Source organism: Phoxinus phoxinus (genome assembly GCF_949152265.1).
Source record: "Phoxinus phoxinus genome assembly, chromosome: 19".
NCBI lineage: Eukaryota > Metazoa > Chordata > Actinopteri > Cypriniformes > Leuciscidae > Phoxinus > Phoxinus phoxinus.
The window spans coordinates 25,328,623-25,350,583 of NC_136894.1; the positions used below are offsets into that span (position 1 = coordinate 25,328,623).

The 21,961-nt window shown below is 37.9% G+C and overlaps 3 protein-coding genes across 7 annotated transcripts; 1 reads left to right on the forward strand and 2 right to left on the reverse strand.

Moving 5' to 3' along the window:
- Positions 1–1,829: 1,829 nt before the first annotated feature.
- Positions 1,830–6,572, reverse strand: cks1b (CDC28 protein kinase regulatory subunit 1B). 3 transcript variants are annotated; one of them, XM_079590664.1, is made up of 5 exons: positions 6,375–6,572; positions 5,410–5,484; positions 3,452–3,525; positions 3,022–3,149; positions 1,830–2,922 (listed from the first exon to the last, which is right to left on the reverse strand). In XM_079590664.1, the coding sequence occupies exons 3-5, from the start codon at positions 3,508–3,510 to the stop codon at positions 2,870–2,872; spliced, it is 240 nt and encodes a 79-aa protein (XP_079446790.1). In that variant the 5' UTR covers positions 3,511–3,525; positions 5,410–5,484; positions 6,375–6,572; the 3' UTR covers positions 1,830–2,869. The 3 variants fall into 3 exon arrangements, with proteins under 3 accessions (XP_079446790.1, XP_079446789.1, XP_079446788.1); XM_079590663.1 differs by lacking the exon at positions 6,375–6,572 and adding an exon at positions 5,821–5,882; XM_079590662.1 differs by lacking the exons at positions 5,410–5,484; positions 6,375–6,572 and adding an exon at positions 3,776–4,146.
- Positions 5,386–14,814, forward strand: znf687b (zinc finger protein 687b). Of its 3 annotated transcripts, none has more exons than XM_079590659.1 (11): positions 5,393–5,497; positions 6,816–6,852; positions 6,950–9,254; positions 9,344–9,645; positions 10,524–10,708; positions 10,843–11,019; positions 11,152–11,314; positions 11,653–11,997; positions 12,703–12,815; positions 12,921–13,023; positions 13,095–14,814. In XM_079590659.1, the coding sequence occupies exons 3-11, from the start codon at positions 6,971–6,973 to the stop codon at positions 13,680–13,682; spliced, it is 4,260 nt and encodes a 1,419-aa protein (XP_079446785.1). In that variant the 5' UTR covers positions 5,393–5,497; positions 6,816–6,852; positions 6,950–6,970; the 3' UTR covers positions 13,683–14,814. The 3 variants fall into 3 exon arrangements, with proteins under 3 accessions (XP_079446786.1, XP_079446785.1, XP_079446787.1); XM_079590661.1 differs by having other exon boundaries at positions 5,422–5,497; positions 6,819–6,852; XM_079590660.1 differs by lacking the exon at positions 6,816–6,852 and having other exon boundaries at positions 5,386–5,497.
- Positions 14,815–15,467: 653 nt separating this feature from the next.
- On the reverse strand, positions 15,468–21,941 carry aqp10b (aquaporin 10b; the record flags this gene model as incomplete). The annotated part of the gene is made up of 6 exons (XM_079589833.1): positions 21,700–21,941; positions 19,892–20,018; positions 19,681–19,818; positions 19,461–19,579; positions 16,642–16,859; positions 15,468–15,684 (listed from the first exon to the last, which is right to left on the reverse strand). Exons 1-6 carry the CDS (start codon positions 21,784–21,786, stop codon positions 15,468–15,470), a joined length of 906 nt encoding a protein of 301 aa, XP_079445959.1. The 5' UTR covers positions 21,787–21,941.
- Positions 21,942–21,961: the final 20 nt, after the last annotated feature.

A 21,961-nucleotide genomic window follows, 5' to 3' on the forward strand; every position in this document is an offset into this window, starting at 1 on the left:
TGCTTCTTATGCAGTCAGTGTAAGTGAGGTGCCAACATGCACTCGCCTTAATCTTACGCAAATTTTATTGTACATTTGATCAGATTTCTGACTACCTTTCTATGCATCTCATTACTAACTCTATACATAATTTCATTTGGCAGTTCACACACATACACACAATAATGTCTTTTTCACCCTAAACCTGAAGTTATATTTTCACACAGGATGTAAGTGTGCATCTGACCTAATTGTTTCCTGACAATTCTTTTCTTTCTGATTTTTTTTAAAGATTTAAACCTTTATTTAGTTGTTCAGAGAACACTTAGTTTCTCTTGTTGGAGGCATACATGCATGTGTGTTAATCAATAAACACAAGTGTTTGCATATTGCTTGTGTTCCCTTTTAAAGCTGTGTTTGCCCTTATAGGCTGAAGCAAACAAAGCACATAAACTTATATTGAAGGCCTAAGCATTACTTGTATGCTAAACTACTGTAGCACAAAAAAAACTTTAACATAGTCAAGTCGAATGATGCAGTATCCATCTTTATAGCTACAGACTCTCTTAAAGGGGCTATGTGGAGTTTTCAGCGGCATCTAGCGGTGATGTTTCAGATTGCAACCAATACGTTTACAAGCAAGTGTTTTTTTTGTTTGTTTTTTATTATGTGGAGTTTGTAGTTGTGCTGGTCGTTTCTTAGTATTAGCAGACTCCATGTCATAAAGTTGCTGTGTCGTCGCTCGCTGTTGAGTGCAGTCAGTAGACGAGGCGAGAGGCTTGGGAGCGCTCATGCAGGTCTCAGTCACATCACTGGATTTCACAGCAAATCCAACCCGGAGACTTCACTTAGAAATAGGAATACTTGCTTTCAGAGGTAATAGCAAAACCCACCAAGTGGATCATTTTATTGTGAGATTACAACCCCTTCACACACAGTCAATAAAAAATGGATTCATTTTAGTAGAAAAACTCCACATAGCACCTTTAAAGGATGTTGTTTGCTAGCCCTGACAATTGTAAGCAGTAAATGCAAAATATGCATAAAATGACAGTAGTTTGTAATCGCAATAAATATTGGTGGTATTCAGGGGTCTCCAGACATAATAGTAGGATGTCCCTACCGTCCTTGTCTAAATCTTTGCCAATAAAACAGGAGAATGTAACTGTTAAACTCTTGTAAATTTTACCATAGCTCTGGTATTTTTAGCAAAAACACAGGTAAAACCTGGATCCTTATTCCATTGTTTGATCAATATAATATTGGTTTCTAAAAACAAATTATGACAAACAGCCTAAACCACTTAAAAACTGTAGTTATAATAAAAAGTAGTCTGGATCCAACAATACAATGGGATTATGCAGCTCAATGTATAATATCCAAGCATAATGGAAAAGTAGTTTGCTTTTTGTGGCCATTGTGGTCACACACACAGCCATGCAAAGTACAGCTGCATGTAATGCTTGTCATAACAGAAACAATCGTAAAGGTGAGTCATGTGATTTGTACACCATTAAAGGGTTAGTTCACCCCAAAATTAAATAGACAATAGAAGCCTATGGAGGAGTGATCCAGCTCTCAGATTTCATCAAAAATATCATAATTTGTGTTCCGAATATGAACGAAAGTCTTACGGGGTTGGAACAACATGAGGGTGAGAAATTACTGACAGAATTTCATTTTTGGGTGAACTAACCCTTTAAAGAGAATTGCAAACATTTCTATTTTGAATATATTATCAGTCAAATGTTATACATATTGTGGGATTTTTTTAAACAATTTTGAATAAATCAAAAATCAGTTCAGCTGCTTCCTATGAATGTTGAAACAGATATTTGTACAAACAGTAGTTATTTTAAAGGGAAGACATTTATTTTAGTAACCTTTCCACTATTGATTGACCTTTCAGGGCCACCAATAAATGCATAAAGTAAAGCAGAATTCATGGAAAAATAGGCTTGTTAAGTAGTAATAATAAATATATGTGCAGTAGGAAATTGTGCACATCTCTCAATTAAAGGGATAGTTCAACCAAAAATTAAAATAATTTCATTTTCTCACCCTCATGTCGAAATTGTAAGTCTTTCGCTCATCTTCGGAACACAAATGAAGATATTTTAAAATTAAATCTGAGATTTCTGTTTCTCCATTTACCATCTACGCAACTACCACTTTGACGCTTCAAAACGTTCATAAAGAGATCGTAAAACTAATATGAAAACATATGCATTTAATCCAATTTTTCTGAAGAGACAATCACTTTATATAAATAATAGATTCAATTACGGCTTTTATTCACATATAAACATTGATCAGCGAACATAAACAGAAGCTCAACCGTCCTTGCTTGACGCGCAAGAACAAACCTCATTGGTTCTTGTGGAAGCTCAAACATGTCTCATTGAATCTCGCACGTCAAGCAAGCATGCGTTGATGAATGTTTATATGCGAGTAAAAGCCTAAATTCAATCTGTTCATCATATAAAGTGATTGTGTCTCTTCAGAAAATGTGGACTAAATCGCTCAATTAATATGGATTAGTTTTACGAAGTGTCAAAGTGGCAGTTGCGTAGCTGTCAATAGAGGAACATAATCTCTCAATTTCATCAAAAAGATCTTCATTTGTGATCCGAAGATGAACAACAGTCTTCCGGGTTTGGAACGACACAAGGGTGAGTAAATGATGACAGAATTTTCATTTTTTGATGAACTAACCTTTTAAGGCAGAGATTAAGCAATTGAATAATCTGACCCACAGAATAGTCCACAATCAATGCAGAAGTCAAAAGCAGCACAAATGATATCGACACCATCTGATCTGGGATGCACCCAGCATCTCGCAGACATCTTCAGACTGTGTCCATACTACAGAATCCCAGTGTTTTGGGGGTCAATGGGATTGGACAGTGGGTAAGGGGCGTCTGAAGAGTAAGATATGTGGTTCTATAAAGAAAAGAAGTCAAAAACATGAGCACTCAGTGAATCAGTAATATCTAAGCATGTTCTTGACACCTACTACCACACACACACACACACACATACCAGGCTGATGTATCATGTAATGCACCCATCCTTGACTCTGCTGAACACCCAGGTTCCTCCATTCTGTCTCTGACATGAGATGGGTCTTGGGAACTCTTTTAGCAATATCTTTAGGAAGCATGACATGCCTAAAAATGAATGGAAAACACCATATTAGACTGTACCCTCTTTATGTCTGTAGATGTAATTTTAATAGCTCAGAAAAGTAGTACTTAAATATCATGTTTATACTTTTAGTAAACTTATGAAAACTAATTTTCAACTTTTATTGTCTAACGTTTAATTTCGTAAAATGTTGGGCTAAGCACTGAACACTTGTTATTATTATGTTTATATGTAACGTTACAGCACTGTGGTCTCTGGAACTCCTAAACATAACAGCGAAAAACAATAATTGTAGACGTTACAGATGGACTGAATATTTGCCTACCTGTACTCGAATTTCTCGTCGTCATATTTGTCAGAGTAATAAATCTGCTTGTGGGACATGGCGTGATGTTGTTTCTGGATAATAAACAGATGGAATAACTTGCATGTCATAAACTTTACATCGTTTATGTGCAGTCAACTAATACTTTTTCAATTTAAATGACAATAATAGATACCAGTTTTATTTCTATATAAATTAAGAGATTTTATTTATACAGGAATCAGATTTTTCCTACAGTGCTGCTAGCTGCTCATACCACTCTAGCTAATGAACGCACCAGCAAATGCAACATTTATCATGGACTATTATATTTATAACACTTACTGTTTCTTCTTTCTTGAAAATGTAATAATTTTGGCGTTTACTTCATCAAATGGTACTTTCGTTTGAGTGTGAAAGCTATTTTTTCCTAACGCAATTTGCTAAAACAACCACCACTCACTGGCGCTTGAACTTCCCTCTCAGAGAATTCTAATCCCGCCCATAAGCGTTCGAATGTTTTACAAGTCATTTCTTATTGGTCAAGATGTGAGGACGTCACTAAGACGTCGGCCCATGTCAGTGATTACGTTTCACAAATAAAAGTCTCAGTCACTTTCAGTTTTCTGGCAAAACGTGCTTGATTTCATTGTTGGAAATGTTCCTGAAATTTTTTACATTACTGTGGAAATATGTTCAACTAGGTATTATTGTAAACTCCAAAGATAAACAAACCCCACACTTATTTTTTTTTCTTAAATTTTTTTATGGATAAATTTCACATTTATAAATGTACATTTTCAGTGGGAAATATGTTTTATTGCAATTAATAATGAAGTGAAGCATTAATTGAGGCAAATATTGCCCTCGAAGAAACAAAAAGCTAGAATTTTACAAGCATGCACACTCTTTAAAGTATTCTATTATACGGTTTATACCTCCCAAAGCATTTTAAATGTATTGTAATTGTATTGTTTGTTTTGATAATTCCTCAATAATAATACAAATATATAATAATAATAAAAACCCTAAAAACTTTCAGTTTTCTGCGCTGCTCGTCGCATGTGGTTCTAACCTGATTCTTTCATTTATTTATTTATTTATTCCTTATACCCTTTTTATTGTACATATTTGCTATTTACGACAAACCAACAAATTCAATTATTCCGAATGCTGGAAGAGGTAAATGTGTAAAGAGTAAATGTGCCAGTGATTGTGCATGCCGTCAATGATCTCTAGATGGCAGTAAAACCTAGTCTATGAAAACATCAGACGAGATAAATAAGCTCTGTTGTTTATTGCTGCTTTTCGAGTAATTGCTTTTGCTGTGTATATTTATGCATTTCAATGCACTTGTTCCCAAGATTGGGAATAATACGAGTGTTTTCAACAAATAAGAAGGAGCTGCCGATTTACAAATTAAAGATTTATGGTATAATGTACATGCATTTGTATTTGTCTATCTACGCAGGAGTCATATTTAACATTCACAATAACGATTACAATAAAAGTTTGACTGTGATGTCTTATTGGTTGCCAATCTATTGATTAAATAGTTGATTATTGTCTGAGATGTCTGTAAATGCAATAATATTTTTGTGGATAATGTATGAAATGGCAACAACATTTCTAAAGCATATAGGAAAAGAAACTGGCTGTTTTCTATTCAATTATGGGCTATAATACTACACTATACGATACTATGATAAACATGAAGCCTCTGCGCGTTGGGGGATGAAAAAACGCAATCCTTCTAATAAAGGCCTAAACCAAATCAACCCAAAGACAGTGAAACATGAGATCCTGGAAGGATGTAAATACACATCGTCTATACATCAATAAAATGCAATGATAATGTTCGTGTTATTCCTTGAGTTTAATATAAAAAGCTAAATCTCACCAGACCTGTTCATGCAAACATAACAATATAACCAAAGAAGACTGAAAATAATTTTCCCGTCCGTTATTATCACTGTTACCTGCCAAGACCTGGCCGTACTCGATCGATGACGGGAAGTTAAGGCGCTTCATCTGGAGCGAGGATAGTCGGGAATCTAAAAAAAACAGGTAAACAAAATCACTGTCCGTGCATGAAAATACACAATACAAAAATAATACACACGTACATAAAAATGCATGATCATAAAGACATAATGTGGCATCCATGTGAGGTTATTTATAAACAGGTAGATGTTGCTGTGCACATGCAGTGGCCTGCGCTTAAATGACCCTCGCGACGGGGCAGCACGGACCCCGCCGTCATGACAGAACAAACCCCAAAATACATCTCGTATATCTGTTTATCATCCCACGAGCTCTTTATTCATCAATATATCAACACCAAAACCACAATCAAGGGACAAAATGTGGCAAAAGCCCTTTAATCGTACCATTAGCGATTCAATTTCGGTCCCCATTTGTTGTTAGCCAGGTCAGATGCAGGGTTTAGCCGTTCTCAGGCAATTGTGTTTGTCGTGTATATACCAAATTGATCGCTGTAACGTGCTTATGGTTACTGGATCATTGTTTTTCTTTATTGGCCAAGTATGTATTTATGCAATGTTTTTATTTAATATAAGATGGCTTGTTTGGGTTATCTTCTTGTTGATACCATAGCAGCTGTAGCGTGCTAAACAGCTCTGTTACCTGAAAATGATCCATTGTTAAGTAAAGAACAAATGAGTGTTGGATCATATATTTATGATATTTAAAAAAGAAAATAATTTTTATATTACATAAGTGAATATGTCTTCCAGTTCAGACATCAATGCTTACTATATACAGAACCATACGTGGCTGTTAGCCAAAGCTAACAAAAGCCGTTCGATATCATTTTGCTGTGGCGCGATGTATTTAGCTATATATTTTTGTTGTTGTCGAAGTAAAGATTGGACTATTAGTAAAACAGAAGAATGCATGTGGCTAAAATTATCATCAAATTTACCTTAGTGGTGTGTCAACACGAAGCCGTTTCTATTAGGAATAGGCTACAAATAGCTGGAATTCTTGAAATGTTTTAATAAACTATGTTTGAGCACAACAGCCTTTTTATATACGAAAATCACCTTATGAAAACAGATGACTTGCAATGAGATATTGTTTAAAATATAACATATTACACTTTGCCTGCACGAAAGACCCCATTAAATCACACTGATTTGTATGAACAATATGAAATAATACTGGGTCTTAATTTCCTTTTTAAATAGAAAATAATGTCAACACAGACTTAATGGGATAGTTCACCTGAAAATGAATATTATGTCATAATTTACCCTCATGGCGTTCCAAACATGTATGACCTTCTGTGAAGCACAAAAAATTATATTTTGCAGAATGTTGGCAACCAAACTGTTTTGGTGACCATTGTTTATATGTTCCACAGAAGACAGAAAGTCATACAGGTTTGGGACAACATGAGGGTGAGTAAATGATGACAGAATTGTAATTTTTGATTAACTATCTCTTTATTGCAATTCTTATCACACACTTTTTTCAGACGTTTTATTTGTGTTCTAGGATTGAGTCCACTGACCCGGCATGGGGGACATGAAAACCCCCGATTTCGATGACCTATTGGCAGCATTTGACATTCCTGACATTGATGCCAAAGAGGCTATCCAGTCAGCACCGGATGAGGTGGAGGGGCATCAAGGAGCAGGCGGAGGATCACTCATAAAGTCTGGGGATGCTTCAGTAGGTGGAAGTTCAGCCATAAGATCACCCAGCCCATCCTCTGATTCTCAGAGTGACCCTTCTATTGTTAGCGTGATTGTGAAGAACCGTGTTCGCCCTGAGCCCTTTGATGGTGGTGACAACTCTGTACCAGACCCACTCAACCATAATGGATTTGTGTCATCCGGTGGGTCAGTACATATGTCACAGACCCGTAGCCAGCCGAATGGGGAGCAGTGGCCCATATGCAGCTCAAAGACGATACCAGAGACCACAGGAGCTGTCCTTGGATCTTCTGGCAGTTCCAAACAGGGCAGCAACATCTTCAATAAGTTGAAGCCCTTAATGGCACAAGGTGCTGGAGACTCTGTTGGAAGGGCCCGGAAAATGCAGCTTCTGCAACAGCAGCATATGCAGCAGGAGATGAACATAGAAGGTGCAGACAAGGCAAAAGCCCCTGCAATTCCTAGTGGGGCAAGTGTAGCAGCATCTCCTTTCTTTCCCCCACCTAAACCACTTCTTTCCACTCCCTCCACAGCTTCATCATCCTCACCATCATCATCCTCTCCCTCAGTTGGTTCCAGAGTTTCTGGGGCTGTGGCATCGTCTCCCCTTGCTACATCTCTAACAGAGCCGTTTAACGGAACACCACGTCTTAGTTCGTCTGCATTCAGACGCGTAGATTCGGATGAAGAGGACTCAGATCCTGATTCTGGAGGATCTCTAGTCATCCACGAGAGTCCGGACTCGCCCACCCCTCCGAAACTGTCACGCAGGCTGAGGTCACCTCCAGAAAATTCACAGTCTCCTTCTCTCCCTCCTTCGACGTCCATATCACCTAGCGCTTACCCCAAACCAGGTGACATCCCCTTGGCTTCACCTGCTTCACCTCGAGCTCAACAGAACTGGCTTTCCACACCAGTCCAAACAGGAACTGGAAAGAGTTTACCCCAAGAGGAGCGAAACCCAGAGCATGTGATTGAAGAACGAGACTCACCGGAGAGCCCTGAGCCTGAGATGCCCAAGTCCTCCATGCCAACGTCTGCAGTTACCAAAAGATCATGCAGCCCAGCGGTGGCATCTTCATCACCATCTGCTGCCCTTCGAGAACCCAAGGAAGAAGAAGAGGAGATGGAAGTAGACAAAGGGTCTACAGAGAATGGAAAAGATGTGGCTAATGTGGATGGTAAGGATGGTGGGAAAAGGGATGGAGAGAAATTGGAGGTAGATACTGCGCAGTCCCTCCCAGCAGACACTGGCTCAACACCAAGCACTGGTGGCAAAGCTGTAGCTGGCAGCAATGTTCCCTCCAGACCACTTAAAGTACGCATCAAGACCATTAAGACATCTACAGGAGGCATCACCCGCACAGTTACCCGAGTAGCCGGTAAGGGAGGTGCTGCCAATGCAGGCAAAGATGGAAGTAAATCCCAAACGGGAAATCGAACGAGCACTGCGAAAGGCACCAGAAAAAATGACGCCACTGCTGGTCAAGTGGTAAAAACCTCAACCCTACCAGTATCCACTCTAGAAGCCAGTAGTGCCATGTTAGCAGCTGCCAGTAAGGTCCAAAACAAAATGACAGTGCAATCCGATAAAATGAAAGTTTCTGCCACAGCAGTGAGCATCACGAAAGCCACGACTTTGCCAGTCGCTCCAGCTGTTGGTGGAATAAGCGTGCGCCCTACAGTCGCTAAAACCGCCAATGGAGGTACTGTGCCATGTAAACCAGCATCTATCGTCAACAGCACTGGTGCTGTTATTTCCCGTAGCCAGTCCAGCTTGGTTGAGGCTTTCAACAAGATCCTGAATAGCAAGAACCTGCTGCCCAGCTACCGTCCGGACCTCTCGACCCCCCCACCCCCTGAATGGGGTCTTCCTTTGCCTGCTGCTGGCTACCGATGCTTGGAGTGCGGAGATTCTTTCGCTTTGGAGCGCAGCTTGGCACGACACTACGACCGGCGCTCTTTGAGAATAGAAGTGACATGTAATCACTGCGCAAAGCGGCTGGCTTTCTTCAATAAGTGCAGCCTGCTACTACATGCTCGGGAGCACAAGGAACGAGGCCTGGTCATGCAGTGCTCACATTTGGTTATGAGACCAGTAACAGTGGAGCAGATGATTGGCCAGCAAGACACTACTCCCATTGGTAAGTTGAAAAATACTGTGATTTTTGTGAAGATTTGAATAGGACTTGTTCAGCTTAATATTGAACAATAAATGTTTTTGTTTCTTTAGGTATGCTCTCTCCATCGCTGTCCTCTCCAGCTCTGTCATCCTCCGCCACCCCAACAGGGGCGACAACTGTACCGTCCACTTCCAGTCCATTGAAGGATGCCCCCTCTCCAGGCACGGCTTCAACCCAGCCCAGCCCTGCCCGCCGCGGACCCCAGAGTCCCCAAGCCCTGATGCCGCTGCCCTGCAAGAAAGGCGAGGCCTTGCAATATCACAACTTCAAGTGTCCTGAATGCCAAGGCCAGTTTTCAAGCAAGGCTGAATTAGTGACCCATTTCCAGCAAATCAGAGCTACTCCTAACTCGGTAAGTATTGTAAACATGTTGTAAACACAATGATTTTCTTTCTGATGGGTATGAAAAAATCAGGGTTTTTTTAACATGCCCTACCACCATTTCTTCTTCACCACAAAAGTATATTTTAATTGTGCAAAATATTTTGGTATCTGTCAGAAATAGATTTTCTAAAAATATATATGTATAATTATATGTTATTTAAAATAATATATTATATAAAATATGTGTCTGTGTATATATCATTTTTAAAAAGTTTATATTATAACATTTACTTCTGACAGATACAAATTTTTGTGTGTGCATACCGGTATATATTAGTGTTATATTATATATATTTTGTAATTAAACGCACCTAACATTAGTTTTTTTTTATACATATATGTTATGCTGTAATACTTTCAATATTGAATCTCCAAAATAATATAGAAACAACAAGACAAATTGTTGTCAAAAACAAAAATATTTGTTTAACCCTTTAGAACCTGAAGCTAAAATAGGTGGTTTTCACATATTTCGTGGGTTTTTTTACTGTACAATTGTGAAACAGTGTGCTATCTTCAAGTGCAAGGTGTCATTTTGTTTCAGAAAACAAATAGCTTTCAATAAAAGACCAGGACCAAAAAATAATAAAATATTTAGAATAATATAATAAGAATCATTGCAACATATTTTTGCATTCAGTCTGACTGTAAATTGTTGCATAAGAAACGCTATGCATTTAATGTTTATTGATGAAATGTGAATAAGAATGCTTTTACAATCAATGTACACATTTATTCTTCTTGTGTTTCTTAAATAGGGACCAATATCTGTGTATATGCTAGATACAATTACTTTATTTACTAACTCCTTTATTTTTCTCCTGTTGTCTCTTTTTTTTATTTCAGACTTGTATGCTCTGCTCTCCCCCCATGATGCTGCCTAACTGGTGCAGTGTGTCGGCCCATCAGCGGATCCATAAGCACCGCGCACCCCATGTGTGCCCAGAGTGTGGTGGCACTGCCCGCCAGGCCACGTTTCAGACCCATCTGGAAGAGTCCTGCCTGCACTTTGCCAGGCGCATCGGCTACAGGTTCCTGCCTTTCAATTTCCTATCAGTGTTCTGTAATATTGCAGGCAGTTTCCTTGTGAGATTTCCTGCAAAGAAATAAAAAGAAATTGCCGACTTGTACTTCCACGTGCTCAAATCTACTTCCTTTATTTCAGGTGCTCCAGTTGTCAAGTTGTGTTCGGAGGTTTGAATTCTATCAAGTCCCACATTCAGACAGCTCACTGTGAGGTGTTTCATAAGTGCCCCAATTGCCCGATGGCCTTCAAATCTGCGCAGAGCGCCCAGGGGCACATTACTTCCCAGCATCCCGCCCTCACAGCTGCACAGGCCAAGTAGGTTGAACCATCACACACAGATTTTCCATGGTGTATAGTGCCGTGGATGTGAAATATTTTGATATTAAAAATAAATTCCTTAAAGATATGAACTCCGATCCTCATTATATTCTTATACTTGTTCTACAGGATGATCTACAAGTGCGTCATGTGTGACACTGTGTTCACCCAGAAACCTTTGCTCTACATGCATTTTGACACTCATCTGGCCAAACAGAAGGTGCATGTGTTCAAATGCCCAGACTGCACTAAACTTTATGCCCAGAAAGGCTCCATGATGGAACACATTAAGGTAGTTATCTTAACAATAATAATTCAAATATTAATAATAAGCTTATGATTTAGTTTATTATTAAACAAGCCATTTAAGTATATTCATTGATTTAGTTTTAAATGAATGAATTGTCATTTTGCCTTTTGTGTTACCCATTCTTTTCACTTCCCCTAAAGTATGTGGTGTCAGCAAAGGCATACAGTAAAACTCTTGGTTTGGCTTTTACTGAGTGATTTCTGTCTATCACCTTGTCTAAAGCTCATACCAAGTACAAAAGCCACCCCAATGTGAATTGTCTTATTTTTCTGTCTTACTCATGCTTTTGACCAGAGCTGCCTTTCATTATTTTCCCTTAGACTGCTCATAGAGGCCTGTCCGTCAAAGCAGAGACTCCGCCCACCACCTCATCTCCTGTCTCTGCTCCTGCCAACAACTCCACCACTAAACCCAAACCAGCTGAAAACAATTCAGATGAGCTGAGCCAGGGACAGGGAGAGGGAGAGGAGGAAGAGGATGGGGAAGAAGAGGAGGGAGAGCAGGAAGGGGAGGAGAGAGAAGAGGAAGAAGAGGAGGAGAATGAGGAGGAAGATCAGCCGAGTTCTCCAGAGAGCGGGAATATGGAGTGGAGGTGCAGGGAGTGCAAGAAACGCTTTCCTGAGAGAGAGGATTACATCAACCACATGAAGAACGACCACGACACGGTTGGTACTCTTGAAAACATACAATCACAGCAAGAAGTAATCACGAGAAAACACAAGCACAGAGTTATTATATATTTTAGCTAAGAGATATATTCTATAATGAATGTGTGATTCTATTATATATTTCTGTGCGTGCATTTGTAATTGATGCAAAAATATATTTGATAGCATTTAAAATAGTTTATTTATTTTGATCAATTTAATTTCAATTTACAAAGAAAATTCTAAATGTCATTATTTTCACCAGTAGTTTTTAATTTACTTTTCTACAAAAATGTGCGCGCAAAAGTTTTTTTATGTTTTTGAAGTCTCTCGTGCTCACCAAGGCTGCAAATATAGTAAAAACATCAATATCATGACATATTTTTACAATTAAAAGTAACTGTTTTCTATTTCATAATTTTTTTTTTATTGTAATTTTTTCCTGTGATGCACAGCTGCATTTTCAGCATCATTACTCCAGTCTTCAGTGTCACATGATCCTACAGAAATCATTCTAATATGCTAACGATGTTAAAAACAGTTGCGCTGCTTAATATTTCTGCAGAGGATTCTTTGTGAATAGAAAGTTCATAAGCATTTATTTGAAGGCATTTAAAACAGCATTTATTTGAAGTTCATATACTGTATATATACAATGTGTTTACTTTAAATAAAAAGGCAATTTGTTTTATGTCTGCCTTATGTTTTAATTTGTTCCTCTAGTTAATGAAGAAGTTCCCCTGCCGATTGTGTGAGCGTTCGTTCAGTTCAGCCAACAGCCTTCGTCGTCATGTCAGAATAATACATGAGGGCGTCAAGAGAGTCTTCCATTGCCCGTGAGTCAAATATTCATCAACCACCAATTGATTTGAATCTTTTTTTCCCTTCCTAAAACGATTCTTTATTTGATTCTTTTTTGATTATGTTGTTCTCTTCTTCAGGCACTGCTCAGAGGGCAAGCGTACATTCAGTAGTCGTCTGATTTTGGAGAAGCACATTCGAGTCAGACATGGCATTAGAGCGCGACAGACAACAGACAGACAGGTCAGTTTAGACACTCTTTATAGTTTATTATAATGAATTATCCACGCATTCATTTTAATTTCTTCTCTCAGAGCGCTCCAAACACCAGAAAGCGTTCACTTCCAGTTGACGGGGCGGGCAGTTCGTCTGAGCTTGACAATGAGGGCGGAGCTCCAGCTGGAGGGGGCGGCGCCGATACGGATGACGTCACGGGAGAGGACGCTTCGGGTCCAGCGAAGAGAACTCGAGCGTCTGAAAACCGACCGGTCGAGCAGGAGGAAGACGACGGCACGTTCCGTTGCACGCCCTGCGGCTTCACCACCCAGGATTGGGAAGAGTTCCAGCGCCACATTCCCGTCCACTGTGATGCGGAGAACGCGTCTCAGCAGTGCCTGCAATGCGGAGCCTGTTTCGCCTCGGCCGGCTCCCTCAGCCGACACAAATTCATCACGCACCGCTTGCGCCAAGGTCAGCAGGACAGTCGCGGCGGAAACACATCGCCTGGCGCGTCTCCGCAGGACGGATCGCCGTCCTCGCCTAAAGCGGGGGAGGAGGGGGAGGGAGGGGTGAGCTGCAGGGTGTGCGGCCGGCGCTTCGACAAAACCTCGGACCTTAACACACACTTCCGCACGCATGGCATGGCCTTCATCACGGCACACAGGACCGACAAGCCCTTGTAGAATGAGTCAAACGGGAACGAGAAAGAAAGGAAAAGCCATTGCAAAACAGGACACGGCTTTGAACCAGCCAATAAGACGAGTTTAAAATAATGCATATAATTTGGAAAATTTAACCTGTCGTTATGATTGTAATGTGATCTGTCTTCCAAAATACAAAGATATAAAGTTATTTCCCCCTTTCCTCCAATCGCTCCCTGTTTGTAACATCCTCAGCCTTTTAAACACATTTCCACAAGGTCAAAGGCTTTGTATTGATCGAAAATATCTTTAGATTTCGAGCAATTCGGCGTCTGCTGGGTTTTGCTGAGCGTCAATCCACAAAAGCATTAAAGCAAAAAGGGTGCTAGTGAAGGTTTTTTTTTAACAAATAAAGGAAAACACTGACTTTTAAATGTAATGATATTGTACAGACATTGTAGTACTGATATTTATTTATATTGAAGCATTCATCAGTCTTTTGATAATCATTGAGAACTTAAAATAAGTGAGTGGGAAAAAGTTTCATTTGTGCAAGAAGAACACGTATATGAGGTCAAAGATGAATTGTAAAGTTTAAATAGTCAAAAAAGGTCAATATAAGTAAACATGCAAACATTTCAGCCACAGATACACTTGAGCACATTTTACATGTGTCTAAATGCAGTACATCAGTTTGATATGGTTGTTGCATTTGAAAATGTGAATAAGTTCAGTCTGTTTTTTGTTTTGTTTTGTTTTTTAGCTGAAAGGTGATATTGAAATGCTACTAGTGACATTTTGTGTTCGGGACCTGGTGTAATTTTTACGACTTCATCTGATTGAAAAAAAATCGACACTGAGTTTGAAGGATTGCTTTGTGTTTTATGGCAAATTATGTACAAATATGAATGTTGTTTGTGTATTTTTTTGTTTCTTTGATAAGAGTCTTTTCTATCAGAAAGTTCTGTGCTTGTCGAAAACCACATTTCTTAAAAATAATATTGTGATCGTGTGAATCATCTGTGTGAGTGTGACTTTCTCCAGTAATAGATGTATACATCCCATACATAGACAGTCTATAGACAGCCATCTTATTCTGTGATGACCTGCCTGTTTCACTGCCGTACATCTGTGTCAGTTCTATTTCTAAATAAAACAGTAAATTGGTACGGTACAGATGATGGTGTCCTTAATGATTTATGTCCCTGTGCATGCTGGGAAACACTAATAAATGCACAGTTTAATATCACCATTAGCAAAATCTTTGAATGCAATTAATGATGAAAATACATATAATTTTTGTAGGTAGAAAATTAATAGATTGCACTTTACTGTAAGGTCTCATTTGTCAATGCATTAATCATTGTTCATGTTAGTTGTAGTTCACAGTTAAATGTTAGCTTATTGTTAAAATGATTCATGTTAACATTAACAAACAAACAAATATTATTGTAAATCTTTACCGCTTCATTGGAACTGGAATTGAGTAGATTTAGATTTTTGCTAACAAAAGAAAATATAAAGTACTCTACTGAACCACAATTCAGCATTGAATAGATATTGTGCTGCACCGTTTTAAATAGTGGCGTTTTTAAGACATCAGCGAGCCTTCAGGTTTTTACAACGCCATTGTTGATATATTTGATTATACAAAAAAAATCCACAATACTAGACAAGATGTAGAAGACCACAATAAGGTCATGTAGTTTATAAAACTTTGACAGACAATTATTGTGATAAGGATTGTGCTTCCAAAAGATGCTTATAATTTAATACATTTAACATAAATAGTAACAAATCAGATTCCATCACGCGATTCTTTTCACTTTATCTTACATCCTTGCCGTTTTCTTTAACGTTGTCAAACTTGGACTGCACACCCTCTAACTCCAGAGTTTGCTGGACCTTCGCTGTCAGGCCTTCCGGATCCATTGGCTCTGAGTCTGGATGATGTACTCCAATCAGCAGCTCATAAAGTAATGAACCCAGAAGAGCACCAACACATGTTACAACCAGCGGTACCCACCACCATCCATGTCCGGCCCTGACAACAAATAGTCTCATGTTAGTATCCAAGTTTTTTTTAAATTATCTGTAAATATACACACGACTGTTCAAAAGTTTGGAGACTATACGATTTTTTTTATAAAAGGAGCAATATAATATTACTTTTATCCAGCAAAAATGCATTAAATTGGTCAAAAGTGACAGTTATAATATTATAAAAGATTCTATTTTCAAAGTCCTGTCACGAAACTCTAGATGGCGCATGCTGATAGGTCCTTAACTCAGTTGGCTTGCAATCACATCGTTCTAGGGAAAGGCTGATTGGTTCCTTCTGTATTGACAGCCAACTTTCAAATACTTGGTCAACGTTTTCTGTAGCAGTGCATTATGCTTTCAGAAACCCTCCACCTTCCCCAGCTCCACCTGTATAGATCTTCTACGGGTAATTCATGTACGCTATAATTTACAGAAGCAGCATGTCTTGTATGTATTAGCAAGTCCCGTACTTGCTCTGCAGCAGCAGCATAGCAGATCTATTCTACCAAAACTAAACAAAGACATTATCATAGTGTGGTTTCCACAAATATATTAAGCTGCACAACTGTTTTCAACATCGATAATAATAAGAAATGTTTCTTGAGCACCAAATAATCATATTGGAATGATTTCTGAAGGATCATGTGACACTGAAAACTGGAATAATTGCTGCTGAAAATTTTAATTTGCCATCACAGGAATTATTTACATGTTAAATTATATTAAAAAAGATAACAGTTATTTATTATTTCACAATATTACTGTTTTTACAGAATAGTTTGATCAAATAAATGGAGCCTACGTGAGCATAAGAGACTTTCAAAAACATTAACAAAAGTTACCGACACCAAATTTTGAACAGTGGTGTAAAATAGAGTATAAATGACAAAAAAAAAATTGAGTGCATAATAAATTGATCAGAAGTCTTTGGCATTGTGTGTATGTTACACTGACTGACCTGAACACCTCGTCTCCCCAGCCTGCAATGTAAGAGAAGACTCTTGGTCCGATGTCTCGTGCCGGGTTGATGGCATATCCACTGTTAGATCCCATTGAAATGCCGATCACCAGGACAACTGCTCCTACCAGGACAGGCTCCAGACCAGGAGGTGCTGGTGTGTTATGAGGGTCTCCCAATGCAAGAACACATACTAGCAGAGCGGCTGTGCCAATTATCTGCAGGACAAGTACAAGTTTTGTAAGAAATCTTTTTAAAGTATTGTGAATGACTTTTCTTATTTCTTGACTTTTCAATATATTTTCTTATATTGTTATTTTGTAAAGGAAACTAACATGCACCAGCATCTCAAGCAGAGTAGGTGTTATTTTCATTGACATACAAAATGCAGAAAATGTCATAAAAAACCATAGCCAACATTCAACAAGTCACCACACTTAAAAATTAAGGTTCCAAAAGTGGGTTTTCGCAGTAATGCCATAGAAGAACCATCTTGGGTTCCCCAAATAACCTTTCATTGGGCAGTTTTTAGAAGAACCTTTTTTTTAATTCAGGTTAAAGAACATTTTAAGAATCTAAATGTTCCATTTTGTGCAACGGAAAGTTCCATGAATGCTAAATAAATGTTCTACATGGAACCATCGATGGCATTAAAGAACCTTTAGGTTGAAGAGTGCACTAAACTCCTGGGACTAGAAATCTCAACAATGGTAATACACATACACAACAAGCTTTATAACATTGCAACAGTCTTGCAAAACACATTTCACTTCAGTTTTTGGACCCAAACCTGTCAGAACTCATTAAATTGCAAAGCATGCTGGAATACCGTCACCATCACAATAGCTTTAAACAAAAATGGAATTCCTGTTATGCTAATATGCTAATGCTAATATTTACTGGCATTGGAACTTATTACCTCTATATTTATGTTAAATTCCCATGGACTGAAATCTCAGGATATCAGTAATAATTATCCGTGTCACCTCATTTGTTTAGTTTGATAATAAAATTTGAAAGAAGACTGAGTAGAGGTCCACAATATTTCACCAAGGTCCATCCTTATGGAGATTTCTGGCCTTGTAACTGATTAGTTAGACATTTGTATTTAAAACAAGAATTCATAGGTTTGCGTCATGGGCGTAATTGTGCGTGAATAAAGGATTAGCTAATTACGAAACTCTTACAAATAGTTGTGAATAGCTAAACAAACCTATGAATTCTTGTCTTACGTTTTAAATACAAATGTCTAACTAATCAGTTACAAGACCAGAAATCTCCATAAGGATGGACCTTGGTGAAATATTGTGGACCTCTACTCAGTCTTCTTTCAAATTGTATTATACAAGTAAAATTTGAATATCATGAAGTTGATATTCCTGTTTTGCATGAACATAATATGTATTTATTGTACTATGGTACTGGTAATAGCCTACCCTGAACCTAACTTAACCTATATAGTTACCTTAAATTCCTCAGTACTTTAGTGGTAAGTACACTGTAAGCATATTGACAGTGAACATGCTCTAAAATAAAGTACAACCAGTCCGTCTTTTCTCACAGTGTCTGAAACAGCTCGATGACCCAGTCTGTTGTGATTCCCAAACAGCCATAGCCTATACTCTTAACCCGAATTAGTTGACTTTACTCACAAATCGCATGGAAACCTGTTGCCCTATACCACTTTAGTTTTTACACAAGCTGAAACTAAACATGTTGAGTTGTATTAACTACTGATGTAAACATGATTTGTCTACTGCACCCACTTAAGACTATATGCATACAATCTTAAGTGGGTGCAGTAGACAAATCAAGTTTACATCAGTAGTCTTTACTGAAAATCATTAGTTAATATTCTAAAAATGTTTTGAGTATAGGTGTACTATTAGGTACCCAGCATGCATTGCAACATGAAGCTTTTCATTTGAGTGTCACCATTGTTGAGATTCATATGCTGGCGGTTGATGTCTGTGTGACAAAATAACATGGCATTTAAAAAAATAAAAATCTGCTTAATGTTTTTACAATTGTTCAAATTATAACAATTCTGTTGGATTTCCTGCTGTAAAAATCACAGGACTTTGATATCAATCATATGGAAAGACCCAGACAATAAGAGATTAAAGTCTAGATTAAATGAGGTGCTACTAATTTATAATCTTTATTGATGACAACATCAATATGCAGTCACTGATTCACTTTACTCTTGGCTTTTTTGATATAAAAATTGTGTCTTTTAAACACACAGGTAAAGCAGCCAGAAAAAAAACTAATGTTCAAATGTCAAGGGCAAGAGCCGAACTAAAGCCAACACTTATCACCATTATGGTGACTACAAATAAACAATAATTCATCAACATCTAAACCTCTGTTAATTCTCAATACAGTCTGCTGCCGAGGCCTGTGCTCGTCCCGCCAGGTGTAGAGCCCCTTGGACGCATGTTAGACGCGGGTCTTTTCACGTGACCAGGCAGGTTTTTGAATAAGCCCCCTCCCCTTCCTTATGAAACTAAACGTTATCTCTGCTAAACCTGATTAGTGCAATGAATCTTTCAGCTAAATAGTACAAACAACTAATTTTGTTTAGTAATGATAGCAGGTTTTTACTAAACATAAAAGAATAAGTAATGATCACTCGTAAGTTTAATTAGAAACAAAATCTGGATTTACAGTGTACACACATGAAAGGGATAAAGCATAATGGGGCACTTTAATGTCTCATAATTACTGTTTAATATTTGGTAATGGTGATCTTATGAAAGTCTTATGTCTTAGTCTTAGCGTTACAAACGGTAGATTCCGTTTTATGTGTTACTGACCTGGTCTACCACTCCCCCCCATAGACTCAGGTAGTCCGCTGGGTAAGTGGAGAAGATGCCAGCAGTGGCAGTGGCACCACTAACTGTCAGATTCCCTCCAGTGAAATCCATTATGGCATCTAAACAGAATACATACTGTATAAATAAGTGCCTTCATTTGGATGAACTTACTGTACTGTATTTTTATATAGAGATTACCTATAGGCCAACATGCACTCACCATAGTACTGAAGAGCAACAGTTGCTGCAGCCAGAAATGCACCTAAAAGCTGTGACCACACATAGAAAGGAAACCGAGTCCAGGAGAATCTGCCCAGGACACACAGGCTGAGGGAAACAGCTGGATTCAGGTGAGCTCCTTAAACAGATGAGAAATATTTTATTTTACAAGGACATATTTAATATACACGGCTGTACTGGAGAGTTTATACCTGAGACCCCTTTTGCAATGTAGATTCCAAATGTGGTGCCCAGTGCAAATCCGAGGTTGATTGACAGGTAGTCGCCCTTAGTGTCTTGAGAGGTCGTCACCTGGGCAACTGAGCCGCACCCAAAAAGCTGGAGTGTAGAGACAAGTGACATCAAGAAAATTTGATGAAATAATCTGGTGTGAACGTGCACTCTGACATGATGTCTATAGTTGAAAGCTTTATGGCACAATGAGATTGTTGGGCATTATGGTGACTGCAGTTCCTGAGAAGAGGCAAAAGATTAAGCAGTTCAACGTCTTCAAAGTTTGACCTCTAGAATATTGCTGAAAGTCTTTGCACATGTGCTGAAGAGATTATTATTTATAGGATATTATGAAGATAAAATATTTTTTTTAAATACATTTTTACAAGTGCTTTACCATTTACATAACACTTTACAGTAATTAGTAAACTGTTGTGCATGGAAAAACACTTTCCTTGAATTGATTAATCTTAGCTAATATGAAATTCAAAATGTACTACATTATTCAAATCAAAAGTTGTATCTGTTAATATTATTTAATGGGCCAGACAGTAACATAGTGTCGGCCCAGATCCGGCCCGCGTCTGACACGTGGATTCCACGCGGCCCAGATGTTGCTGTCTGGGCCTGAGCTAACATTAGTTAACAAAAATACAACTGTTCAAAGTTAGTTCATGTTACAGTTTTTTTATTCGATAATCGATTTGGTACTATTTTCACAAGATGTAAAAACGCTTAGTACAAAACTCCAAACTGATCACACTTGTAGGCTAACTCATTCTTTCAAAACCTGATCTCATGCTTTCATTCTAGTTTTACATATTTTCATTCTACATAATTAATGTTTCAAAACATAAATATATAATGAGAACATTTGGTTTAGTCACCGAAACACAACAGGATGATCTTCTTTCAATTTAGTACTTTTAACAATCAGTTTTATTCAGCAACAAACAATGTTTATATCACCCTTATTGCTGAATTAATTACAGTACCGGCTACAAATTAGAAAATACACTTACATTATAACATTATGTAATTACATGATGTAATTGAATCCATAATGTTTGTGATAGTATCTATAAATGTGCGTGCAAACACTTTGAACACAGTGTCATCTGAGATAAATCGCTTATGTAAAAACAATTAATTTGGTTACCTGTGTCGGAAATTGCAGATATATCTGTAGGTGTACCAAATGATTCATTGATTAACCATTAAATTCAGTTGGATTAAATAATAGACAAATGTATTCAACTGAACGAGAAGAGATGCAAATCAAAAGTTTGATAGTAAAAGCTTTATGAAATGCAGTTACTGTGAATGATACATTTATATGAAACTTATTTTGTGAGAAAAGGATACTTTGTGATTTTGTGGATTACTAACACAAATGAAAATATGCTAAAATGTTTGATAAAAGTGCACTTTTGATGAACTGTTGTGATATTAGCACTAGGAGTTTTGAAAATTGACCAGTTGCTTGTGAAAATTGCACCAAATCAATTAAAATAAGTAACAGAGATTAATAAATAATGTAGCAAATTAATTGTTCATTGTTATGTTAGTTAATGGAACCTTATTGTAAAGTGTTACCAAAGAAAATCTAAATTTAGAAAAGATACAAGTACACTGTAATTATTTGTGAAAATGTACAATTCTTTTTTATTATTAATTAAACATGAAATGTTTAAAGACTGAAACAGTATTTTCTTGTAAAATGTACTTTTTTTACAGGGATTTTTTTTTTTCATTAAAAATACAGAAATGAAGATTACAGACTTACTATTATAACATAGACTCCGAAAAATTCAGCTAGACATTCTCTGATCAAGCTGCTCTTGATTCGGCATCTCCTCAGCAGACGATCCATTATTTCTGCCCTCTGTACTTTCTGATTTTCTGTTCGCTTGTAAACGCAGGAGTCCAGACAGAGGATTCTCAGGGCTGCATTGAGAAGGTCCCAGTCAGCACCTCAGAGAACGCATGGTCTTCTGTTTGGATAATTATCACACCACATAGGTAAACTCAGACTATCTGTTGTGGTT

Excerpts from the sequence above, each read along its gene's own strand:
- cks1b (XM_079590664.1), bottom strand. The coding sequence starts at position 3,510 with ATGTCCCACAAGCAGATTTATTACTCTGACAAATATGACGACGAGAAA. Across the intron at positions 3,150-3,451 it reads GACGAGAAATTCGAGTACAG|GCATGTCATGCTTCCTAAAG; the intron begins GTAGGCAAATAT and ends ATTCATTTTTAG. Across the intron at positions 2,923-3,021 it reads TTACATGATACATCAGCCTG|AACCACATATCTTACTCTTC; the intron begins GTATGTGTGTGT and ends TTTTCTTTATAG.
- znf687b (XM_079590660.1), top strand. The coding sequence starts at position 6,971 with ATGGGGGACATGAAAACCCCCGATTTCGATGACCTATTGGCAGCATTT. Across the intron at positions 9,646-10,523 it reads TCAGAGCTACTCCTAACTCG|ACTTGTATGCTCTGCTCTCC; the intron begins GTAAGTATTGTA and ends TTTTTATTTCAG. Across the intron at positions 11,315-11,652 it reads CCATGATGGAACACATTAAG|ACTGCTCATAGAGGCCTGTC; the intron begins GTAGTTATCTTA and ends ATTTTCCCTTAG.